The 27,465-nt window shown below is 44.1% G+C and overlaps 1 protein-coding gene across 7 annotated transcripts in view; it reads left to right on the forward strand.

Annotated features, from left to right (window-relative positions):
* The window catches only part of PIBF1 (progesterone immunomodulatory binding factor 1), a 171,834-nt gene that overhangs the window by 30,784 nt on the left and 113,585 nt on the right, over positions 1–27,465 (forward strand). For all 7 annotated transcript variants that reach the window (XM_073346575.1, XM_073346595.2, XM_073346604.2 and 4 more), the window contains 2 exons: positions 8,581–8,706; positions 18,028–18,126. In XM_073346575.1, coding sequence (XP_073202676.1) covers positions 8,581–8,706; positions 18,028–18,126 — 225 coding nt within the window. The remainder of the gene's footprint in view (positions 1–8,580; positions 8,707–18,027; positions 18,127–27,465) is intronic.

The raw sequence follows: 27,465 nt of genomic DNA on the forward strand, positions 1-27,465 counted from the left end.
GAGGCTATAGTACTGGAGGGTTCCTCTCCTTCCCCTGATGATTACAGAGCTCATCAAGACCTTTTAAAGAAGGTAGCTTCTATCCTGAGTATCCAGATGGAGGATGTTCAAGAGAGGTCTCGCAGACTGGTTGACATCTTAGCATCTGTAGGACCGGTTTGAGTGGTGTTTTGAATTAATTAAGTGATCCTGAAGGTCAGGAAGGTGCTATGGTAAAACCCATCTTCCTTCTTCCCATAGCGAAAAGGGCTGAATTAAGATATGTCCCCTCACTGGGGTTTGAACATTTTTACTGTCACCCCTCTCCCGGGTCTCCTGGTGGTTTCAGTTGAAAATGAGGGAGTGTCAGGCTGAGCAGGCATCTACACTAAAAGGGAAAGATTAAAAGAATCTTTATCTCTTTCACAGAAAGCTTTGTTCGACTCTAGGTCTGCGGTTTAAGATTGCTAATGAGCAGGCATTGTTGGGGCATTATGACTTCAGTCTCTGGGACAGCATATTAAATTTTAAAGACCGACTGCCAAGGCAGGAATTTCTCGCACTGGTAAACAAGGATGAATTAGTAGCCAGGACCTCCCCTCAGGTGGGTTTGAATGTTGCCAACTCTGCAGCTAGAGCCATGGTGTCAGTCATTACCATGCACAGGGGTTCGTGACTCCAGGCATTGGGTGTCCCTCAAGAGGTCCAACAGACCATACAGAACCTCCCTTTTGAGGGGCCATCACTCTTTGAAAAGGTGGATGACAAGTTACATAGTCTGAGAGACTCTAGGTTGACACTCAGATCTTCGGGCATTTATACAGCTGCTGTAAAGAGAAAGCAGTTTTGACTGCAACAGCCTCACCACTGTCCTGTTTTCATGTCTTGCCACCAGGACCTAGCCAGGGAAAAAAGGCGGCAGAGGTTCTAGAAGATGGCCCCTCCCTCTTTCTTCTGCAATAGCTCCTAGTTTGTCAGTCTGAGAGTTCTAAGCAAACATTTTGAGGTGTTTGTCAAGGACAACATACCAGTCTCCAGAATGCCAACCTCTCCTACCCTTCTCTTTGCCAACTGCCTAAATGCTTGGTCCTGCATCACGGCAGACTAGGGTCTGAAGCATTGTGGAATTCCAATATACCCTTCAATTTATTTCTATCCCCCCTTCTCTGTCCCTTTTCAGATATTGTTCTCATGAGGAGGCTCTCCCTTAGGAGGTGTGATCTCTGCTACGGTTGGGAGCCATAGAGAAAGTTCCTCATTTTCACAGAGGGGAAGGGGTTTTATTCTTAATATTTCCTAATTCCAAAAACAAAGGGAGGTCTTAGACCTATCCTGGACCTGTAAGATCTAAACAGAAACCTAAAGAAAATAGCTTCATATGGTTACTCTGGCTTCCATTATTCCATCTCTGCATCCCGACGACTGGTATGCTGCCCTCAACTTAAAAGAATGGGTATTTTCATATGGCAATACATCCAAGCCCGAAGAAATTCCTCAGGTTTGTGGTCAATCAATGCCCCTACAGTCTGGAGTCCTATCATTTGGCCTGTCGTCAGCCCCACGTGTATTCACAACACATAATGGCAGTGGTGGCGGCTGTCCTCAGAAAATCAGGAATTCAGAGGTTTCCCTATCTTGATGATTGGCTGGTCTGAGGCTCAGGTGCTGTTCAGCATGACTGTCATGCAGTCCACCTTTGATGCACTAGGGTTGCTCATTGATGCAGAAAAGTCAATCCTGTCTCATGTACAAAAGAGAGTTTATAGGAACAGTGTGGACTCTGTGGAAGCCAAGGTCTTCAATTCCCATTTATGATACCAGCATCATCTGGAAAAAGCTTTTTAGACCTGAAGGCCCATTCTACAATGACAATACAAAATTGCCTCAAGCTTCTGAGGCATCGGGCCTCTTTCATTTATATAGTTGAACATGCCAAGCTGTGTCTCAGGGAGCCGTGTGTTTGGACAGCTTCAGTGATTCATCATCCTAGAGACATGGTGGTTTGCACGCCCCCACACACATCTTAGCTTCTCTACACTTGTGGACAAGTGCTTTAAACATATGTGTGCAGGGTTTCATTTGCTTCTCCTCAGCCAACTTTTACCCTACTTATGGACGCTTCTGCCCTTGATTGGAGCACTCTCCTGGAGTCCTGCAAAACACAAGTCTTATGGTCCGTCCAGGATTTAATTCTGCATACAGCCATCGAGGAATTGTGCACCATCCAATGAGTTTGTCAAGTCTTCCAGCCTCAGATCAAGGGATGAAATCTACTCATATTTTCAGATAATATAGCAACCATGTTCTATGGGTATGTTTACACTACGAAATTAGGTCGAATTTATAGAAGTCGTATTTTTAGAAATTGGTTTTATATTTTCGAGTGTGTGTGTCCCCACAGAAAATGCTCTAAGTACATTAAGTGAATTAACTCGGCGGAGTGCTTCCACAGTACCGAGCTAGAGTCAACTTCCGGAGTGTTGCACTGTGGGTAGCTATCCCACAGTTCCCGCAGTTTCCGCTGCCCATTGGAATTCTGGGTTGAGATCCCAATGCCTGATGGGGCTAAAACATTGTCACGGGTGGTTCTGGGTACATATCGTCAGGCCTGCGTTCCCTCCCTCCCTCCGTGAAAGCAAGGGCAGACAATCGTTCCGCGCCTTTTTTCTGAGTGGACGCCATAGCAAGGCAAGCATGGAGGCCGCTCAGCTCACTTTGGCAATTAGGAGCACATTAAACACCACACACATTTTCCAGCACATTAAACACCACACACATTTATATGCAGCACCAGAACCTGGCAGAGCGATACCGGGCGAGTAGGCGACGTCAGCGCGGTCGCGTGAGTGATCAGGACATGGACACAGATTTCTCTGAAAGCATGGGCCCTGGCAATGCATGCATCATGGTGCTAATGGGGCAGGTTCATGCTGTGGAACGCCGATTCTGGGCTCGGGAAACAAGCACAGACTGGTGGGACCGCATAGTGTTGCAGGTCTGGGACGATTCCCAGTGGCTGTGAAACTTTCGCATGCGTAAGGGCACTTTCATGGAACTTTGTGACTTGCTTTCCCCTGCCCTGAAGCGCATGAATACCAAGATGAGAGCAGCCCTCACAGTTGAGAAGCGAGTGGCGATAGCCCTGTGGAAGTTTGCAACGCCAGACAGCTACCAGTCAGTTGGGAATCAATTTGGAGTGGGCAAATCTACTGTGGGGGCTGCTGTGATGCAAATAGCCCACGCAATCAAAGATCTGCTGATATCAAGGGTAGTGACCCTGGGAAATGTGCAGGTCATAGTGGATGGCTTTGCTGCAATGGGATTCCCTAACTGTGGTGGGGCCATAGACGGAACCCATATCCCTATCTTGGCACCGGAGCACCAAGCCGGCGAGTACATAAACCGCAAGGGGTACTTTTCAATAGTGCTGCAAGCTCTGGTGGATCACAAGGGACGTTTCACCAACATCAACGTGGGATGGCCGGGAAAGGTACATGATACTCGCATCTTCAGGAACTCTGGTCTGTTTCAAAAGCTGCAGGAAGGGACTTTATTCCCAGACCAGAAAATAACTGTTGGGGATGTTGAAATGCCTATAGTTATCCTTGGGGACCCAGCCTACCCCTTAATGCCATGGCTCATGAAGCCGTACACAGGCAGCCTGGACAGTAGTCAGGAGCTGTTCAACTACAGGTTGAGCAAGTGCAGAATGGTGGTAGAATGTGCATTTGGACGTTTAAAAGCGCACTGGCGCAGTTTACTGACTCGCTTAGACCTCAGCGAAACCAATATTCCCACTGTTATTACTGCTTGCTGTGTGCTCCACAATATCTGTGAGAGTAAGGGGGAGACGTTTATGGTGGGGTGGGAGGTTGAGGCAAATTGCCTGGCTGCTGGTTACGTGCAGCCAGACACCAGGGCGATTAGAAGAGCACAGGAGGGCGCGGTACACATCAGAGAAGCTTTGAAAACCAGTTCCATGACTGGCCAGACTACGGTGTGAAAGTTCTCTTTGTTTCTCCTTGATGAAACCCCCCGCTCCCTGGTTCACTCTACTTCCCTGTAAGCTAACTACCTCCTCTCCTCCCCTTGATCGCTGCTTGCAGAGGCAATAAAATCATTGTTGCTTCACATTCATGCATTCTTTATTCATTCATCACACAAATAGGGGGATGACTTCCAAGGTAGCCCAACAGGGGTGGTGGAGGAGGGAAGGAAAATGCCACACAGCACTTTAAGCACAGCACTTCAGAAGTTTACAACTTTAAAATTTATTGAATGCCAGCCTTCTCTTTTTTGGGCAATCCTCTGTGGTGGAGAGGCTGGTTGGCCAGTGGCCCCCCCACCGCGTTCTTGGGCATCTGGGTGTGGAGGCTATGGAACTTGGGGAGGAGGGCAGTTGGTTACACAGGGGCTGTAGTGGCAGTCTGTGCTCCAGCTGCCTTTGCTGCAGCTCAACCATACACTGGAGCATACTGGTTTGATCCTCCAGCAGCCTCAGCATTGAATCCTGCCTCCTCTCATCACGCTGCCACCACATTTGAGCTTCAGCCCTGTCTTCAGCCCGCCACTTACTCTCTTCAGCCCGCCACCTCACCTCCCGGTCATTTTGTGCTTTCCTGCACTCTGACATTATTTGTCTCCACACATTCGTCTATGCTCTGTCAGTGTGGGAGGACAGCATGAGCTCAGAGAACATTTCATCACGAGTGCATTTTTTTTCTTTCTAATCTTCACTAGCCTCTGGGAAGGAGAAGATCCTGTGATCATTGAAACACATGCAGCTGGTGGAGAAAAAAAAAGAGACAGCGGTATTTAAAAAGACACATTTTATAAAACAGTGGCTACAGTCTTTCAGGGTAAACCTTGCTGTTAACATTACATACATAGCACATGTGCTTTCATTACAAGGTCGCATTTTGCCTCCCCCCACCGCGTGGCTACCCCCTCAACCCTGCCCCCTCCCCGTGGCTATCAGCGGGGAACATTTCTGTTCAGCCGCAGGCAAACAGCCCAGCAGGAACGGGCTCCTCTGAGTGTCCCCTGAAGAAAAGCACCCTATTTCAACCAGGTGACCATGAATGATATCTCGCTCTCCTAAGGATAACACAAAGAGATAAAGAATGGATGTTGTCTGAACGCCAGCAAACATACACTGCAATGCTTTGTTGTACAATGATTCCCAAGTACATGTTACTGGCCTGGAGTGGTAAAGTGTCCTACCATGAAGGACGCAATAAGGCTGCCCTCCCCAGAAATTTTTTGCAAAGGCTTTGGGAGTACATCCAGGAGAGCCGCGAATGCCAGGGCAAATTAATCCTTTCACATGCTTGCTTTTAAACCATGTATAGTATTTTAAAAGGTACACTCACCGGAGGTCCCTTCTCCGCCTGCCGGGTCCAGGAGGCAGCCTTGGGTGGGTTTGGGGGGTACTGGCTCCAGGTCCAGGGTGAGAAACAGTTCCTGGCTGTCAGGAAAACCGGTTTCTCCGCTTGCTTGCTGTGAGCTATCTACAACCTCCTCCTCCTCATCATCATCTTCTTCGTCCCCAAAACCTGCTTCCGTGTTGCTTCCATCTCCACTGAAGGAGTCAAACAACACGGCTGGGGTAGTGGTGGCTGAACCCCCTAAAATGGCATGCAGCTCATCATAGAATCGGCATGTTTGGGGCTCTGACCCAGAGCGGCTGTTTGCCCCTCTGGTTTTCTGGTAGGCTTGCCTCAGCTCCTTAAGTTTCACGCGGCACTGCTTCGGATCCCTGTTATGGCCTCTGTCCTTCATGCCCTGGGAGATTTTGACAAAGGTTTTGGCATTTCGAAAACTGGAACGGAGTTCTGATAGCATGGATTCCTGTCCCCGTACAGCAATCAGATCCCGTACCTCCCGTTCAGTCCATGCTGGAGCTCTTTTGCGATTCTGGGACTCCATCATGGTTACCTCTGCTGATGAGCTCTGCATGGTCACCTGCAGCTTGCCACGTTGGCCCAACAGGAAATGAGATTCAAAAGTTTGTGGGCCTTTTCCTGTCTACCTGGGCAGTGCATCTGAGTTGAGAGTGCTGTCCAGAGCGGTCACAATGGAGCACTCTGGGATAGCTCCCGAAGGCCAATACCGTCGACTTGTGTCCACAGTACCCCAAATTCAACCCGGCAAGGCCGATTTAAGCGCTAATCCACTTGTCAGGGGTGGAGTACAGAAATCGATTTTAAGAGCCCTTTAAGTCAAAATAAAGGGCTTCATCGTGTGGACGGGTGCAGTTTTACATCAATTTAACGCTGCTAAATTTGACCTAAAGTCCTAGTGTAGACCAGGGCTATGTGAACAGGCAAGGAGGGGCCTGGTTGACTGCTCTGCCACAAGGTGATGAGGCTCTGGGAGTTTTGCATTGACAACTCAATCCGTTTCAAAGCCTCTCACCTTCCAAGTGTTTAGAACAAACTGGCAGCCCCATCAAATGGATCTTTCTCCAGTCACAAGTGTTGTCTCTGCCCAGATCGTGGCCAGATTAATTTTCCAACAATGGGGGATTCCCCAAATAGACCGGTTTGCTCTCAGGCAGATCATAGCTCAGGGTTTCTCCTGTTGCCTTGGGCAGACAAGTTCCTGTATACATTTATCTCCAGTTCCACTCCTTCCAAGAGAGGAAGGACCATGCTCGAGTCATACTCATAGCTCCAATCTGGCCTTGACAGCATTTGGTTTTCCCCTCTGCTAAACCTCTCAAACTGAGCTCTGTAGATACTATCGTTGGAACCAGACCTGATCTCTCAGAATCACGGTCATCTCCTCTACCCCAAACTACGGGCCCTCCCCCTGACAGCCTGAATATTTCGTGGCTAACTTCTCAGGAGGAAATTTGTTCAAATGGGGTTCAAGAGATGCTTTTAATTAGGAGAAAACCTTTTATCGGGTATACTTTCCTGGTGAAATGTCAGAGGTTCTACATCTGGTCCCAGCAGAAAGACGTTTACCTGGGCTAGGGTCCAATCCCCTATGTGTTGGATTATCTGTTATATCTAAAGCAACAGGGCCTTGCTATTACTTCTGTCAAGATCCAGCTGGCAGCTAACTCAGCTTTCCACCTGCCAGTTGAAAACTGTTCCCTTTTCTCCAATCGTGTGATGATCAGATTTCTAAAGGTTTAGATCAGTTATATCTCCAAGTAGAGGATCCTATTCCCTATTGGGACTTAAACCTGGTGTTAGCAAAGCTAGTGGGTCATCCATCTGAGCTACTGGCTGCCTGGTTGTTACTCCATCTTTCCATGAAGGTAGCCTTTTAGTTACAGTCACCTCGGACAGAAGTGTGGATGAGGTACGAGCTCTAGTTTCACGACCACTATATATGGTATTCTACAAGGACAAGGTTTACCTAAGCCCTCACCCAAAGTACCTTACCAAGGTGGTGTCTTATTTTCACATTAATCAGGCTATATTTATCAACTTTCTTTTCTAAGCCTCATAATCATAGGGACGAGGAGACACTACACATGTTGAACGTTAGAATGCCTCGAGCTTTTTACCTGGACACGACCAACTGTTTAGGTCTTTCTCACAGCTTTTCCTGGCAATTGCAGACAGAATAAAGGGCCTTTAAGGCTTTTCTCAAAAGATCTTGCTGGATCTTATCTTGTATTTGTTTAAGCTATGATTTGGCGGGCGTGATGCTGCCAAATAGAGTGGTTGCACATTCAGCCACATCTCAGGCAGCCTCTGTAGCCTTTCTGTCTCAAGTGCCTGTTCTGGACATTTGCAAACTGGCAACTTGGTCTTCAGTCCATAGCTTCGTGTCTCATGCCATTTCTCAGCAATCTAGAGCTAACACCATATTTGGACGTGTGGTCCTTCAGTCTTTAGCCACCTCCAGATCAAACTGCTTGTGAGTCATCTGAAGTGGAATGGATATGTGCAGCCACTTGAAGAAGAGGAAATGGTTATGAACCTGTTCAGTAACTGTTGTTCTTTGAGATGTGTTGCACATGTCCATTCTATAACCCCCCTCCTTCTTCTGTCTCCAAGGGGAATCCAAGGGGTACCGCTGAGGGAAAAACCTCCAACAACAGTACACTTAGCATGCATACACCTGAAGTGGAATGGATATGTAACACATCTCAAAGAACAACAGTTACTGAACAGGTTCATAACCATTTCCTCTTCTTCAAGTGGCTGCACATGTCCAACAGTAGTTACGGGACAGGTTAGTAACTGTTTCTTGTGACATTTTATACATTTTTATCCACTTTCCACAGTTAGGCTCCAAAGTGGGATAAATCTGTAGGCCCAATTATTACAGCAGACCCCACTTACATAATTCCTGACTTTTTTTAATCAATGAGCTACTAAAGCACACATGTTACTAACAATTAGTTTTAAGTGAGTCACTAATAACTGAGGCCAGTACTTCTGTCAAGAAAAGACTGGATGCTATTCTTAGGTAAGCTGCATAGATCACACATTTTGAAGAAAGAAACCTACAGCTGTACTTATGTTGAGTAACAGGTCCTTGGAGATTTATGGCATAGCAAATAATAATGTGATCCAGGAGGTGTAACTATTTCTCTATTAAATTCCTGTAAATTATGCTGATTTGTTTAATTTTCAGAGACCACTATAAAACAGAATATGAGAACAAATTGTGTGATGAATTGGAACAAATTAGATTGAAAACAAATCAAGAAATTGAACAGCTTCGAAGCACCTCAAAGGAGATGTATGAACGTGAAAACAGGTAGGTAAACATTATTTAAAAAAAAAATCTTTCAGGCATAACGTAATTATGGTATACATTGTCATATGTCATCTTTGTGTTTGTGTTCCTATTATTTGTGAATCATGTTGTCAGTTTTATGGTGGGAAGGGGTGGTCACAGTGCAGAAAATTAGACTTAATGTTAAGCCATTATTAAATAAACTTAGATGTTACAAGAAAGCTTTTCATACGAAATTACATCTTTACAATAAAAGTGCAGTTTTATTTTTTGCTTTCTCTTAAAATAACTGCTGACAACTTTTGCTTTTGTTGACAATTAATTATTTTCAATACTAAGAATTATCTTCCACGTTAGCATTAGTGGTTTGTGTTTTGTGCTGCTGTCATTTATATCATAGTGAAATTAATATGTATAAAGTACATACGTGTCAGGTAGTTTCCTATATATGATGCTTTGCAGCTGTTCTGGAGACAAGCCTTGGAATCTGAGAATAGAGAGGGGACTGTATTGAGAGGAATGAGGAACGTGGGAAATGAGTCATGAGGGGGGTTTTCTGTTTTTTTGTTTTTTTTTTTTTTACTTTTTAAAAAAAGAAAGCAAGTTTGATATAGTTTAAAACTTATGATCTAAAAAAAGTATACATCTCCAATTCATTATACTGTTATGTTTTCAGCAGAACATACTGTGATACCAATCTTGCAAAGGCTGACCTACCTGCTTTTGACATACCTTGCATGTTGGTAGTCCCATTTGAATTCAGTGGAACACCTCATATGCATAGTGTTAAGCACCTATCTAAGTCTTTAGGCATTTAAAGGTTGGGACCTATGACCGTAGGAATTTTGGCACTGTTTCTCTCTGCCAAAGTGATCAGCCAATAGTAAGAGGTCATAGTAATAGCAATTATTGCACAAACCTATCCAGTCTTATGTGACTATAATCGAAGATCAGGAGGACTGGTAAGTGTATTTGCAGGTATAAGGTAAGATTCTGTCCATTGCAAGTACAAATTCTTTGTAATCAGTTTCTGACACTGACACAATTACAACAGTGACCACCATAACATATATCACACTGTTGTTGTCTTTCTCAGTGTAAACAAATATATAATCAAAATTTTTTATGTATATTTTTATTTTAAATAAACATCAACTGCCATTACTGGTCCACTACCTATTAATTGGTAGTCTCTTAGAGGCCTCACCCTAGAATTGGTTCTTTGGGAGGGTACCATTTACATTGCAAAAACAGTGCACTAAATCAGTTGCTGGAATACAGCCCTGTGCCAGCCTAGGCAATGGTTTGGGCTGTTTTAACTATGTGTGTGCACACAGACTGTGTTTAGATCCAACCATCTCACTTTCTAACTGGATACAAACTCAGTTAGAAGAAGTTGTTCTAGGCATTGCAGGTGGTGACACTTGCAGTTAAAATGGACACTTTACATTATTAGGACCATTTTCAGTTACTTATAACATTGCCACGCTTGAACCATTTGGTGTGGTCTTCGGATTGAATTTTTGTTTGTTTGTTTCCAAAAACAAGATTAGGGAAAAAAATGTTGTTTTGCCCACATTATAAAAATCCTTCTTTGTTGGTTACTGTGCATTCCCACTTACGGGAAATCTACAGCCTTTAGCATTGAACTGTGGAATTATATTAAAAAAGCCCACGTTTGCCGGTGGGAGAGGAGGAAGATGCAGAAGTACCTGTCACACTAGGATGACAACATCAGTCCAGTTTATACAAAGGAGTACTCTCTCACAACCACCTCTGTTTCTTCATCATTATCACAGAGAGCTAACTGGAACTTTTTTCTTGTGTCCACTAGCTAGTTAGCCTGTCCTTTTCTTAATGTTACTATAGTTCTAGTACAGTTAAAGTAGTTGAGACCACTTGCCTTGGGTTAGTGCCAAGGCTGTGTTGGGTCCCAAACACCACAGAGGGTTCAAAACGTGTGTGACCTGTTCAGCTACTGAGACAGACACACTGGCAGAGGCTTGTGTAGTGTGACTGGGAGAAGCTCACCTAGCCCAGTGCACGATTTGCCACATCTTCACTCCTTGGACGACAAAGGACAACAGTTAAGTCTGCAGGGGCATTTGGCTTCCTTAAGCCTTCAACCAGATTGTCCTAATGTGCCTTCCGGAGTTTTGAGGTCTGCCTCTGTGCTGACAACTTTTTTAAAGAGACCTGAGGAATTAACACTGCCACCTCAGCCTTGAAACCAGCCTGAAATCAATTAGCCTGAGACAAACATGTAGTGGGATTGTTCTGCCATTCAGCACCACAGGCTCCATCAAAATAGAGGGCTCTGGCACTGCAGTCTAGATTGGCATTGTTGTCAGCACCGAAAATTGCTCTTGTGCTGTTAGAGTTGACACTGTTTTCAGATCTCCTTGTGAACTTGTTCCAGGGAAGAGGAAGGAAAAAAGAAAGCATTCTGCTTTACAAGAGGAGACCAAGGAGAAGAAAGCTGAGGCTTTGTTCTCCTACTCCACTGACATGTCACCTCTTGAACTCCTTACCCTGTCAGTGATGCCCTTGGCATGCACCTCTCCTCGATATATGACTCTGGTGACAAATTATTTTGACACCTCACTGGTGTGCATATCTCAGACTATGTAGTCCCTCATGTTTGGGGGACCGCCATCCGTGGTTTTGGCTATGACTCTGCAGCTTGACTCAGTGCAGCAGTATTTGTCACTGATACTGATCCAGAACATGTTGGTTCTGAGGGGATCCCATGCTCCTCAAACAATGCAAGTCTTGTGGTTTGCTGCAGGTAACCTAGTGGGCTTCCTTTGCCAAAATCTCCATCTGCCTGGAAATACCTTATGTAGGAACACCGTCAACTATTATGTCCTATGTTCAGGAGTCAGTGAAGGCTTTTCCCAGTGCTGCCAAACAAACATGTCACCAGTTTTGGCTCTGTTGGTAACCTGACACCGTTGCACCTCATGGTACCACAGGCACCTCCACCAGCACCGACAGCTTTCCCAGTACTGGCCTCATGTCAGGCACTGCTGCCCTCCAGAGCCACCCATGTTTTAATCGGTGCAGAGATGACTGGCACTTCTGACACCATTTCCTCCTCAAGAAGAGTGGCACATGCATGACAACTAAGAGATGACTCCTTCAGAGGAAATGGAGTGGTCACCCATCAAGGAAAATACTGATGGAATGTTCGTTGAGGATCAAATTGGGACTTTGTTCATCTCTCCTCCTGATAAACAGGAACATGCTTCTTTGAGTGCTTACTCATGTTGATTCCAAGTAGGTGTGTGTGCGCCGCATGCAAAGTTGCCAGAAGGTTTTTCCTTTAGCAGTAGCTGTTGGGTCAGCTCAGGCGACCCCGGAGTCATGCCTTCATGGTGCTGCATATAGGACCCTGCCAACCTGCCGCCTCTCCAATTCCTTCTTATCGCCAGTCACCGTCATTGAAGCGTTCTCTTTTTTCTCTCATTCTCGAATGATCCCCTAGTAGACTCTTAATTATTACCTGTAAATAGTTAATAGTTCTTAGTATAGTGTAGTGTAGTGTAGTTTTTTAACCCCCTTGTTCGCCTGGGTTCTCTTCCCCTTTTGCTTCCCGGAGCCAGGGCATGCCTCAGTCCCAGGGGTTTTAAGCCATGTGAGGTCTGCCAAAAGCTGATACCAAAGTTGACCCACACATATCCTGCTTTAGGTGCCTGGGGGAATCTCACCAGACTGACAAGTGCAAAATCTGCAGAGGATTCTGCCCAGGACCGAGAAGGAAAGGAACCACAGGCTGAAACTTCTGCTCATCGGGGCAGACCTGCAGCAACAATCAGAATCGATCCCCGTGGACCCGGCACTGGGTACTTTGGCATCAGTGTGTAGTGCACCAGCTTCAATGAGGGAGGTCCACAGAGGAAGGACTCAGAGGTCAGCGATCCTCAGCACTGTCACTTCCCAGCACTGAAGACTTCCTCACGTGCAGAGACCCGCCACCGCTCGCAGTCGTTGGTGCCTCGCAAAAAGCGCAGGAAGATAGAGGGCTTTCGCCTGCTCGTCTGACTGAGCATGAGCGCAACCTCTTCCATGCCTGAGGCGGTACCTTTGACTCTGGGCCCTCAGAGGTTGGGTTTCAGTTTAAGGGGGGATTTTATTTTGGGGGTGGGAGGATATGACTATAGAGTATTTTAATCTGTACATTCACAGCTTCTCTTTAGACTTTGTCCTGCTGTATTGTTCTCTGCATTTTTTGACTCTTCTTGTTGTTCTGTTTTGGACAGGTATGAGGTATAAACTCATTAATTTTATTTCCTATCAGTACTAGGGTGGATTTGAGTTAAATTGATTTAAATCATGATTTAAATCACTAATCAGGAAGATTCGATTTAATCGTGTTTCTACATAAAAGTGCATTCTTGTTGGTTGTTATAACCTTAATACATATTCTTCACAACTTAGAGAGAGATCTAAATTTCATTTTTAGAAGGTACAAACTATACGTTTTTAAGTGATTTATTTTGAAAACTTTTCAGATTAGTTTTACAGCTATATCAGAAAATGAATGATTGTTTGGTTATTTCATTTACCGAAGGTAATTGAAGCAGAGAGTTCACCTCCCAAAGACTTCATAAATATCTCCAATTCAGCACATTAATCATTACTATTTGGAGGATTTTCTTGCCATGCTGTATTAGTTGGAGAACATCACCAGACAGATATTTAAATTGTTTTATTTAATAAAAACAACAATGTTATGTATTTGGGATTTTTTTGCTTCAACAGCAAACATATAATATTTTAACAAAACAAGCATGTGAATTTTTGAATTTGGTTAGAGTGGTAGCTATGTTAGTCTGTATCAGCAAAAAAACCGAGGAGTACTTGTGCACCTTAGAAACTAACAAATTTATTTGGGCATAAGCTTTCTTGGGCTAAAACCCATTTCATCGGATGCATGCAGTGGGAAAATACAGTAGGAAGATATATATACACAGAGAACATGAAAAAATGGGTGTTGCCACACCAACTGTAACAAGACCAATTAATTAAGGTGGGCTATTTTCAGTAGGAGAAAAAAAAAACCTTTTGTTGTGATAATCAGGATGGCCCATTTCAAACAGTTAACAAGAAGGTGTAAGTAACAGTAGGGGGAAAAATTAGCATGGGGAAATAGTTTTTACTTTGCATAATGACCCATCCACTCCCAGTCTTTATTCAAGCCTAATTTAATGGTGTCCAGTTTGCAAATTAATTCCAATTCTGCAGTCACTCGTTGGAGTTTGATTTTGAAGTTTTTTTGTTGGAGAATTGCGACTTTTTGGTATGGCAATACCCATTTTTCATGTTCTGTATCTATATATCTTCCTATTGTATTTTCCACTGCATGCATCTGATGAAGAGGGTTTTAGTCCACGAAAGCTTATGCTCAAATAAATTGGTTAGTCTCTAAGGTGCCACAAGTACTCCTCGGGTTTTTTTGGGGGGTGGGGGGGGTTGCTGAATTTAGTTAAACATTCAAGTTTTTTAAAATCAGATTTGTTTTTGTTAAAATTGTTTTTAACTAAAATAGTTAAATGAGGTATTTTAAAAAACAAAAATTAAATCAACTAAGTCAGCCAGGTCAACATGAGAAACTTAAAATATTGGCTTCTGCAGCTAACTCAATTGTATTCACCTTCATTTTCCTGTTTGTTCATAATCTGGAAAAGAAAAACAAGCTTTCCTGCTTTTTCAGGTCCCAAACGATTTATCAATTTTGAATGAATTAGTCCAAGGGAATAAAATATTCTTTCTACGCTGGCAGAAGAATCTACTGCTGTTAAAAGTGAAAATATCACTTCAACAGTCTCTGAATCCAAGTGCTTAAGTGACTTCCAGCAGTTCACTTCTGTGACTTTCTTTAAAACATCATCATCAAACTTGTATTTCTTGAATGGTTCTTATTGCCGAACTGGGTCTCTTTTATGGCCTCCTGCCATTATAAGTTTGCCCTTCCAGTGAGAGCATGGTATGGTAGATCTCTAATCAATGAAGGCTACACTCAGAAAGACCTCAAGACTTCTGGAATATGCTGCTCAAACAGTTTCACTTTTGTTTCTACTGCCTGTCCCTCCCTTCTCACATTTATCTCCAGACTTCTTCTCCTTATCTAGCTCTATTCCACCCCCAACAATCTTTTTGATACTTTTAGAGAGAAGTAAGGGATTGACTCTGGGTACACCAGGGGTCGGCAGCCTTTCAGAAGTGGTGTGCCGAGTCTTCATTTATTCACTCTAATTTAAGGTTTTGCGTGTCAGTAATACATTTTAACGTTTTTAGAAGGTCTCTTTCTATAAGTCTTTAATATATAACTAAACTATTGTTGTATGTAAAGTAGATAAGGTTTTAAAAATGTTTAAGAAGCTTAATTTAAAATTAAATTAAAATGCAGAGCCCCATGGACTGACGGCCAGCACCTGGGCAGTGTGAGTGCCACTGAAAATCAGCTTGTGTGCTGCCTTTGGCACGCGTGCCATAGGTTGCCTACCCCTGGTGTACACAAATTTGCAGAGGGACAATAGGGTAGAGGTCTGTTATTTCTCACCTCTATCTATTTATTTTATTTTAAAACATTTTTGCTGTTAACAAGCATGTTATCTCTGGAGACACAAATCCACAGTTGGAGAACTGCAAAACTAAGCATCAATGATGGTATCTTCTAGACTGAGCACTGAGTCCCATTGGGTAGATAGATTAATCTAAATAAGCTATACAGAAGCCTCTGGAACCCCATAAAATTGGGTCCCTAATCCATGAACTATTGGAACTCATTTATAAATCTTTTCTTAAACATTACATGAATATATTGTCTCATACTATAGAATTAGAATGTATAATCTCTATTCCATGGTGAGATATCTTTAAGCTATAATATATATTAATTAAAACTATCTTTAGGTAGGTTTTTTTCTCTCAAAAAGCATTTTATCAAAAAAAATCTGATTTAAATTTAAAAAAAATCCAATTTTTTTACTTTATTTTTTTTAAATCCTTGATTTTTATCCACCCTGATCAGTACCATGGCTGATGCCAGTAATACCAACTTTAAGATGTATGAATCTTGACACTACATATTCAGATGCTGATGACCATGTGCTATGCTTCAGGTGGTTAGGTATGGGGGGCACAGTCTGGGCTGATAGTAAGTCTACATTTGTTTGATCCTTGGGACTCTGAGAGAGGGGGAGGGTTTCTTAAAACTCCATGTGTGGGAGGAGCACTTAAGGAACTTCTGGCCTAGTCCAAAGCAGAAGATCCATCAAGATTAGTACTGAGGGACTCTTTTACTGCTCCAACATCAAAATCCCATGGTAGGAAGGTCTTTTTTCACATATTTTTTTGCACATTATGCTAAGAAGGGTTGAAGTTCCAACTCCACTTGATTTCAAAAATCCACTTGGCTTCAAAGACCGAGGAAGCACAGCTGTGTTGGTGGTGAGCAAATCCTCTGTGTAGAAGGAAGCTGGTGACAGTGAGCTCATTGGTCCTAAGGCAGCCCATTCAAATCTATATGCTTATCTCAGTGTGTAGGAGAGCCTATGGTGTCATTGCTGTTTCAAATACTACTTAGGTTCTTTCTGTCTTTCTTTCTCAGCTGTAAACCTTTCCCTATTTATAGTGTCTCGGGCTTCAGTGTTACATCTCCTGTTTCAGTTAGTCAGCCTTCAGAACCAAGGGTTCATAGAATTGTCCCCACTTCATCTTCAGTGAAGCCTGAGTGCCACTAAAGTCTTTGTGTGTCATTCTGTCCTTCTGGTTCTAAGGAATTTGGACCTGAACAATGTCTTTTTTCTAGACATAGGATTGGTGTTTGAGCTCCTCATCTGAGGTTTATTCTATCCTTTGGGGATCTTTTGATCTGCCTTAACCTTATGATACTAGCTCCTTGTTCTCATTCTTCCATTTTGGTCTTTTGTCTTTTGGAACAGAAGTGTAAGGGGTCTAAGGGAGTTCAAAAGTGGTAACTTGGAATAGGAAGAGGAAAAGAAGGATGATTCCTGGCTGGTGGACAAGTAAGGCTCAGTACATTCCTGAGCCTATTCTAAACTACTGCAGGGACAGAAACAGACTCTGTGACAGATTGAATAAGGAGCCCAGGGATGGCTGGAACTGGCTGGGCAAGGAGTCTGAGAGTGGGGAGAGGAGTCCAGGGTAGGGTGGGGATGCTAGTCAAGTCACATAAACCAAACTTTTCACCGATGGTCACTAATTGTGTTCCTTATTTTATGGGTATGCAATCTGAGATACCTGCTTCTGATTGCCGGAACACTTATAGTAGCAACTGAAGTCAGTGGGGAGTTGTTTTTGAACACATAAAGTACTATGTAATGCTAAGTGCTCTGAAAATCAGTTCCTAGGCTACTCAAATTGGGCACCCAAAATTAATGTAGACTTTTTACCTTAATCTCTCTGTTCCCTAGGTATAAAATTGGGATGATGTCTATCACTCAATCTCATAGGCTCAGGCACCCTTAATCCTTTTCCAAACTTTGAATTCTTGACTTTGCAATCTTAACATTCTTTAACATTTTTGTGTGTCATTTCTATACATGAATGAAGATCTAATCCTGCTGTGGGAATTCAAATAATCATCATTGTATAGGATTAGGCTCTAAATGTGAATTATATAAAGAACATTGACATTATGTACAAAGTAATATTGCTAGGTCTTAAAAGTGGAGATCTGCTGTGTTCAATTCAGGTTTTAGGGCTGGATTTTCTTAAATCAAATCTGTCTGTTTCCTATACAAATCTTGGAGCATGTCAGACAAATTTTGTGTTCTGTTGGCCCAAAAGTGAGCTATGCTGGGTTGTCTTAATTCTCAAAATTTGTAACTCAGAAAACTAGTTTTGTAAAATTTCTAAAGCATCTGAAAGGGTTATTTTTAATTGACCAGCATAAAAGCAAAAAAGATTATATGGAATAATATAATTGCAGAAAAGAGTCTCATACATCTTTGTTTTTCAAAGAGGTAGTAAATGCGTTTTGAGAAATGGGGATATATAATCAGTGGCAATGATGTAGACTTGAGACCAGTAAGTCACAATTGGTAAAAATGTATATGAAATCGGGGATGGGAAAATTATTGTAAAATAAGACTTTTGTGTAAAAAAACAAATAGTCAACTATTAAGTATGAGAAGCTATTCACAAAATAAGTTAGCACTCCCATACAGCTCTTGTGAGCCAGTCCAAAATGACTAAAAAAGAGATTTAGATATAAATTAATATTGTTTGTTTATTAAAATTCTTGTTCATATATACCATGCTTATATATGTATCGCATGCTTGCTGACAGAATAATTTTATTTTTTACTTCAGAAATTTGAGAGAAGCAAGAGATAATGCTGTGGCTGAAAAAGAAAGAGCAGTTGTGGCTGAAAAAGATGCTTTAGGAAAATATGAGCATCTCTTAGAACAGTAAGTATATTTTAAAATGCATATACACAAATTGAACTAAAGAGATACTAGTATATTTATGTCATTAAATTTGATAATTTTTTCTGGACTTAAAGAGAATACTGCATACAATTCTTGTCAACCATGTTCAAGAAAGATGAATTAAAACTGGATGAAGTGCAGAGAAGGGCTACTAAAATGGGCAGAGGAATGGAGAGCCTATTTTACAAGACACTAAAAGAACTTGGCTTGTGTTGCCTAGCTAAATGAAGGGCTGAGAGGGGATATGATTACTCTCTATAAATACCGCAGGGTAGTAAAACAACAGGGAAGGAGAAAAGCTATTTAAGCTAAAGGATAATGTTGACAATAAGAACAAAGGGTATACACTGCACATGAATAAATTTTAGGCTGGAAATTAGAATGATGTTTCTAACTATCAGAGGACTGAGTCTCAGAAACTGCCTTTCAATAGGAATAGTGGAAGCAAACTACTTACCAGTTTTAAAGTGGATCTTGATAAATTTATGAACATGATTATATGACATGATTTCCTGTGATAGCAGGGAATTAGACTCACTGACTGAAGAGGTTCATGTCATTTCTGTTCTGTGTTTTCATCATTTCTCTAAGTGGACAAGATTAGTTTTTAACAAAATGCATTTTCACCCATGAGCAACCAGTGGAATTCCAGAATGCCTGAGCAGCAATCCAGATTGTCTCAAGATTCTTCTGTTCTTCAAGTGATGTCCCTGTGGGTGCTCCACTTTAGGTGTTGATGCACCCCTGCGCCCATAACCGGAGATTTAAGGAATCAGTGTCCAGTTGGGTCACACATGCATGGTCCCCGTTTCGCACCGCTTCAGGCGGTTAACAGGTGTGCAAGCAACCCCTCCTCAGCTGCTTCTCTACTGCTTTTGGCTCGAGTCAGAGCACTTAGCAGTGCCTCGCAGCTTAGCAAGAACTAAGCTTTCCCTTAGTTTTTAGTTTTCAGTTAGAATAGTTAGCCTTCCTATTTGATCCCCATCTTTTGCTTTTTCCAAAAAAAAAAAAAAAAAGTTACTTAAATTTTTCCTCAAAGGGCATGTAGGTTTCCGTTTCTATGTGGTTATTGTACTTCCCCTGCCCTTTGTTTTTTTACAGGGAGAGTACGCTCCTTGAGAGGCATGACTGTTTCTCCAGGGTTCAAACACTGCACTATCTGCAGGTTTTCTGTACCTCTTTCTGACGGACACTCTGTGTGCCCGGTGTCTCGACGAGACACATGCACTGCAGACGTGTTCGCACTGTCACAATCTGAAAGCTTGCACCAGAAAGGCAAGAGATCTCCAACTGAAACTAGTACTCATGGAGAGATCTCTCCACCTGGCATCTAACATTAGGTACACACCTTACCAGGCCAGAAACTGCCATTGGCAGCCTCTGATAAGGGCCCTTCCTCCATGGCACGGGCTCCTGATCAACCCGCCAAGAAGGCGGCAAAAAAACGGGATACCATGTTCCCAACTTTGGAGTTGGCCAACAAAAGGCTCTCCACTCACACTCCGCAAACACTCCTGGTACTGACCGCACCGGCCATGTCAGCAGCTGAAACAGAGGGTCCCTCTGGCACCATCGGTACCAAGAAACCAAAAACTCCCACGCAGCCGAGCTTGGTCACAAGCACCAAGGGGAAAATGAAACCCCATTCCATGGTACCATCAGACAGGAACAAGCAATTGGTACCAAGCATCTCAATAACTCGCATGCTAATGCTGCCACCTAGTGCAACCATTACGCACACGTCAGTCACACACCGGTGCCGACAAGCAGTTTCCAACATGCGGACCCGTTTCCTACAACACCAACGGTACTGATACCGGATGAGTCGCAGCAATTCCTCCACCACAAATATATCTCTGTTTAATCCAGTACCGGAGTCTCCCATCTTCAGCACCAATGGTACCTCAGTACCCACAGCGCTTCGTCAGCCCAGTTCTCCACCTCTGTCCGCTCCACAATTCTCCAGTGAGGATGGAGATGAGAATGCTGGGCGCTCTCTGCCACATTCCTCCCCTGTGGCTGCTCCTACAATGCACACCCCTCCATGCACGGGCTACCTGACAAACCTTCCAAACCATAGTGGATGCCCACTATGCCCTTCCAACCACAATGGTCTTTTTGGAATCTATGGGCTACATACCAACAACGACAACCGGGCATACCTGTCAGCCTTCCCACAGCTGACACACTTCAAGCACCTTTATTGATCCCACCTGGCACCTCTGAACAGGGGGCTCAGGAGGAGGAGGAGGAATTCTCTGATCAAGACAATCCACCGGAAGTCCACTTCTCCTTATCCTCACCGGACGACACTATTATGCCCCCACCTACCACTGCAGGTGGTGATTTGTAGATGTCTTGACATTGTTTAGGGAGAGCTGCCACTTCACTGGACATCTCCTCAGAAGAGGTCAGGAATCATGCACAAGCACCCATCAACCTCATCTAAAATCATCCTTCCCATGAATGATGCGATTATGGATCCTGTGAAGTTGCTCTGGCAAACCCTTGCAACGATTCCACCTACCTATAAGAGGTCTGATTAAAAAATACCATGTGCCTGCAAAGGGCTCTGAATTCCTTTTTTCGCATCCAACATGGAATTCATTGGTGATTGATGCTTTCAATGAACGGGGTAGGCAACAATATTACAGAAACACTCCATATGACAAAGACTGGAAATGCCTTGACCTTTTCGGTTGCAAAGCCTATTCTGCTGAGACCTTACAAATGAGAATTGCCAACTACGAGGTCTTATTAGCAAAGCATGACCACAATAACTATGCAAGTCTCTCTGAATTACTGCCTTTATTCCAGTGACAAAGAAGAACAATACAAATCACTCATCACAGAAGGTCAACTCATAGCCAGAACAGCATTACAAGCTGCTCTGGATTCAGCATATTCAGCTGCGAGATCCATAGCAACCACAATTGTTATGAGACGAGCCTCCTGGCTCCATCTATCTGGATTCCCAAAGCCGGTATGGTTGACTGTGGAGGACTTACCATTCGAAGGATCTGAACTTTTCGTGGAGAAAACAGATGAGTCATTTCACACTCTTAAGGACTCGAGGGTGATATTGCGATCTCTGGGCATCCACATCCCTAAGATCAAAAAGCAACAGGGCAGTGATCAACCCCCTCAACGATTCTGACCCCCTCCATATGCACAATGCAGTAGATACTACAAACATCAGGGTCGGAAGTAGAATACCTCAAGGTGACGGCAATCTGGTCCCTCAAATACTACTTCTCAGCCATCAACTTCCAGACAACAAATTTGAAGCCTTGGTCGAGGGCCTGAGAACCCCATCTCTTTCAATGCTGGAATCATCTACAACTATCAAGACCTTTGGAGATCACCTGACCTCATTTTACCCAATTTGGCACAGTATTACAACAGACAGATGGGTATTAGAAATTATCAAAACTGGTTACTCCATTTACCATACCTCCAAACCCCCTATTAATCCCCCCCCCTTCCCTATCTCTCTTCAAGGACCCCCTCTCACGAGTATCTACTGCAGTGGTGGCCAGCCTACAGCTCCCACTGGCTGGGAAAGGTGAACCGCGGTCGCCGGGAGCTGCGAGCCATGCCTCTGGATGGTCAATGTAAACAAACTGTCTCGTGGCCTGCCAGTGGATTACCCCAGTGGGCCACAGGTTGCCCACCACTGGTCTACTGCAAGAAGAGGTAACCCACCTCATGACTCTAGGAGAAGTAGAAGCTGTACCATCCGAGTACAGTGGTAAGGGGGTCTATTCCCACTAATTTCTGTCACAGAAAAAAACAGGAGGTTGGAGGCCTATCCTCTACCTATCGTGACTCAACAAATTTGTGAAAACACAGCAATTCAAAATGGTCACACTAAGCACCATAATCCCTGCAGTAGAAAGAGGGGACTGGTTCTCAGCCCTCGACCTCCAGGATGCATATTTTCATATATCCATCCATTCATCCCTCACATTGAAAATTCCTATGATTTGCACTAGGACATGACCATTTCCAATATGAAGTGCTACCTTTTGGCCTTTCCACTGTGGCTCGGGTATTTCTCAAAGGTACTATCCGTAGTAGCTGCACATCTACGTAGAGAGGGAATCATGATTTTCCCTACCTGGTCAACTGTCTGTTGAAAGCACCAACAAGTCAGGCAGTCATAAAGTCCATCGAACACACAATAACTCTGTTTACCAGATTAACATTCAAATAAACATTCAAAAATCAACTCTAACACCAGTTCAACACCTGGAATTTATTGGAGTGGACCTCAGCTCCCTCGAGGCAACAGCCTCCCTACCGACAAAACAATTTCTGATTCTAACAAATTTGATCTCCACAGCACAAAATAGCCCGCAAGTGTCTGCCAGAACTTGCGTACAAATTCTAGGCCACATGGCCACCACGACCTTCGTTGTCCGACATGCAAGATTACATATGCAGTGCCTCCAAGCCTGGCTCCAAACAAATTATGTCCCACACAAGCACAGTATAAAGAAGTGCCTCACTATGTCAAAGACAGTCAAAGATTCTCTTTTGTGGTGGACCAACCTGGACAATGTCTACTGGTGGGGTGCCCTTCCCAGAGAACCCATTGTTGATCACCATCACTACGGATGCGTCCCTTCTGGGGTGGGGAGCACATCTGCAACCACACTCTGTATCGGCCGATGCTCCGTGACAGAGTCCCATCTTCACATAAACCTATTAGAACTGCGAGTGGTTCGGAACACTTGTTCCCACTTCCTACCGCTAATCAGAGACAGGATGGTACAGATTCTCACGGACAATGTAACTTTTATGTTCTACATAAACAGACAAGGGGGAGTGTGATCACACTCCCTCTGTGTGGAAGCCATGCACCTTTGGCAATGGTGCACAATGTCCAAATTACAGCGTCACACCTACCTGGCTGCCTGAATACTATGGCAGATACCCTAAGCAGGAAGTTTTATCAGGACCACGAGTAGGAGCTGAACACACCAGTAATACTAGACATTTTCTGGATGTGGGGGTTTCCAATGATGGATCTTTTTACAACTGCACAAAACACCAAATACCCCCAGTTCTGCTCCAGAGCGGGACTCGGTCCACACTCTCTGGGTGACACCTTCCTCATCAAGTTGAACGCTCCCCTACTAAACGCCTTGTCTCCCATCTCCTTTCCTAGCCCGCGTGCTTCATGAGATCAAACGAGACAGACCCAGAGTGATCCTAAAAGCCCCCGAATGGTCACAACAAACATGGTACCCTTACCTTCTGCACATGGTGGTCTGCACACCACACACACTGTCACTTCTACCTCAGCTGCAGGTTGTGTCATCCATCTGGATCCCCAATGACTCCATCTCTAAGCTTGGTTACTGCAGGGTTCTCAGACTCTGAAATGACATATTCCACAGATGTACAAAACATCTTGTTAAACAGTCATAGGACAACTACCCGACTCACATACATACATAAGTGGAGGCCATTCGACTCATGGTGCCAACAAACAGACGGCACTTCTCTCAGCCCCTTTACCTCTCATTCTGAACTACTTGCTGGAACTCAAATGGGCATCTCCATGAGTTACATATGTGTGCATCTATCAGCGATCTTGGCATTCCGTCATAAAGTAGATGGATTCTGTACCTTTTCACATCCACTCCCTAAACGTTTTCTTAAGGGCCTCTGCAGAAGTTCGGAATCCCACCCCACCATGGGACCTCGACTTAATCCTCCATGCCCTCATCGGCCCTCCCTTTGGTCCCAGGGCTACAAGCTCCTTGTTCCAACTTTCTATGAAGGTTGCATTCCTAGTGGCCATTACATCTGCCAGAAGGGTGGGAGAACTTATACAGAACCCACCTTAGACAGTCTTTTTCAAAGATAAAGTATCCCTCAGACCACAGCACAAGTTCCTACCTAAAGTTGTCTCATCCTTTCATCTCAATCAATATATTTGCTGACATTTTTTCCTAAACCGCATGCGGACAAACAGTCTAGATTACATCCCCTAGATGTCCGCAGGGCTATAGCCTTCTACATTAATTGAACAAAATATTTTCTCAAGTCTCCAAAACTGTTTGTTTCAATCACCGAATGATCAAAAGGTAATGCCATTTCCAAAGAATGTGTTTCTAATGGATATCAGACTGCATAAAACTGTGTTACCTCCAGCATGAACGAGAACCCCCTACACTGTAGGGCCTTCAGGGATCTGCACTCGTTCTACCATAGGCCTATCAGCATCCATACCGTTTCTTAATAATGTTCCCATCACGGAAATCTGTAGGGCCGCAACCTGGGCTTCTCCACACACATATGCCCAGCATTACACTTTGCAACAACATGCATCTTCCAGTATTCTGTTCGGACATACCGTACTTTCATCTGCTACGTCTTCAACTCCGAAGCTCCCTCCTTTCACTGGAGAGCACTGCTCTGAAGTGGAGCACCCACAGGGACATCGCTCAGAGAAGAGAACGTTACTCACCTTGTGTAGTAAAGGAGGTTCTTCGAGATGTGTGTCCCTGTGGGTGCTCCACGACCCTCCCTCCTCTCCTCTGCTTCGGAATTTTATTACTTTTCTACCGCAGAGTAAAGTAACAGGGGGGTTGGTCACATAGCACCAGTTAACCGCCTGAAGCAGCGTGAGATGGGGACCGTGCATGTGCAGCCGGGCAACTACTACCTTAAATCCAGCTGTGGGCACGGGGGCTCACTGATACCTAAAGTGAAGCCCCCACAGGGACACACATCTCGAAGAACCTCCGTTACTGCATGAGGTGAGCAACGTTCTCATCTTCCCTTGTCTTGCCTTGTCTCTCAAAGAGTAGATTGTGTGAATATTTTTCTCACTGTTGTTTCAAGAATGACATAGTTTTTTTAATCTGTTAGGCTTGTCACCTAAGGGGACAGTATTTAAAATAACTAGCGGCCAAAGCAAGTGCTCCTCTTGTGGTGAAGTTGTGCAACTCACACTGGCGGGATAGCTTCATATGATGTGAAGAACCTCTTTCATCAGACTCTGAGCTCTCTGATTCTCTATTACTCCTGCGGGATTCTGTGTGACTGTGCGCCTGCAGAAAATACCACTCCCTTATCTCCTGCAGAATTCCTGTGCTTCCCTGCTGAAAATGGCAGGGAAGCCATGCCAGGGTGTGTGTGGGAAGAGAGGACACGACCATGGGTGCAGTTTTTTGCGGGGATTGCTCCCCTTCAAACAGAGGTGAGACATTGGCGGATGGGGGGACACAGGATTACGTGCCTCTGCCTCCCCTCATTTCTTCAAGCGTAGAGCTGCCCAGCTGTTTCGGCTCCACTGACTCAGCAGCTGAACGTCGCCTCCTGGGTCCTCGTGACAGTTGTGCTCCCCTTCTGTGTGCGGGAGCCTTCCTGTTTTCTGTGGAATAGTGAGTTCCTGCAGTGGGGCTGGGTAAGGACGGGTGGGGAAGTGAGGGACGGGAGGGAGATGGGGTGGAGGGAAGAGGCAGTGGGGAAGGAAGGGGATGGAATAGGGAGGGGTGGGGGGAATGTGGGAGTGAGGGGACGGGGGTAGAGAAGAAAAGGGGATAGGGGAATCGCGAGCCCGGCATTTGGCGCGCCCTCGGCAGCAGCTGGGAATCCCCCGTTAAGCAGGCCCATTGAACTCTGAACCCTCTTAGCCCTACACCTGCACTCCTCCAACTGACCTCACACACCTGGACCCCCACCCCACTGATCCCCAGCCAGCTGCAGCTGGACCCCCACCCCATCAAGCCCCACTCCCATGGCACCCAGACCCCCACCTGGTGAATCCCAACCACCTTCTCCTGGATTGCCTGCAGAGTCCCATTGCCGCTGCACCTGGAACCCCCCAATAAGTCCTTGTGCATCCAGATCTCCCACTGAGCCACCTGCACCCAGATTATCCCACACAGAAACCTCTTGCCCCACACCTGGATCCCCCCACAGTAAGCACCTCCACACTTGGATCCTGCTGGGCGGAGCCTGCCCTCCCACACCTGGTGCAGAGGGCCAGGTCACCAAGGTGTTTCTGGGGCAGGTCCAGCCCTTGCACTGTGTCAGGGTCAGGTGCAGCCTCACTGCCGAGTCCCTGTACTGGGGGAGATGGGGTCTTCAGGGTAACCTCCCATCTCAATGCAGCCAGCTCCCCACTGCCATGCTGGAGCCACATTTGTTATTGACAAATAAAAGTTGCAGAATTTTAAAATACTGTGCGCATAATTTGAAATTTTTTGGTGCATAATTTAAAATTTTTTGCACATAATTCACTCAGGAGTACTCTGTGGACCAGTGCTGTGATTCATTAGTTCAGAATAGGAAGTATTTTTATAATGTTTTCAACTAACAATTTAGCTATAATTTGTATGGAGCATAATAGTAATTGAATATTATACTTACCTTTGTGGTAGACCATTTGTTCCTTTCCTGCTGCCTCCACCAGTTTTCTCACTTCCATATGTCCCAAATGGTGGTGGAGAACAGCTGTAATACTTCCCCATGCCAATTTATTAATATATTTTAGTGTGGGGAGGAGTTGTGAATAATTCTCTGTACTGCTTCACAATAGCTCCAGTGTCCTGCTCTGCAGCACCTTGGTTATTTAAATGCTTAGTTCTCGTAAATGACGACTAGTAGTCATGCTAATTATATGCTGATTTTGAGCTATAGATAATATCCAAATAAGGATTTGAATGAGGCTACTACATTCATTTCATTTATGACTTAATCCATGTTTAAACCCAGGTGTTTAGGAACTGAAAGGCTAATGCATTAACCAATCGTGCCACCTCGCTGTCTACTTGGAATGAACATTTAAGTGACATTTTGCTTGAACTTGGTTTCAAAGGTGAGCTGTAAATAGGAATTGTTAAGATTTTGTTAACTTAAGCAATATGTGCTTCACACCTAATAACCAAGATACTGCTATTAGGGCATTTAGCACATTGCCCAAACCTGTAAACACTCTTTATTATTCAGTCCTGTGTATTTTGTCCCCTGTGGGACTCCTAGCCCTCACTGCAATATGACATTCCAGCATGCACTATGCTGTAAATGAATTCATATAAAACGTGGAACCCTGCTGGAAAATATATTCATCACATAAAGAATGAGATAAGTGCCATTTTTTCTCTTTTTACTGTATAGAATTTTTGTTTTAACAAAACGCTATCTTATATTTTGGGCATATAATTTTTTTTCTTTTTTAAAAACTTCAAAACCATGCAACAGCCTTCTTTAAAAAAAAGCACAGTTTCTTGACCTCTTGAATGCTGGTTTCCTGGTCCACTGGGGTGGTCTGATTGTTGTGATTTCAATGGCATTATT

Source organism: Lepidochelys kempii, chromosome 1 (assembly GCF_965140285.1).
Source record: "Lepidochelys kempii isolate rLepKem1 chromosome 1, rLepKem1.hap1, whole genome shotgun sequence".
Classification (NCBI taxonomy): Eukaryota; Metazoa; Chordata; order Testudines; family Cheloniidae; genus Lepidochelys; species Lepidochelys kempii.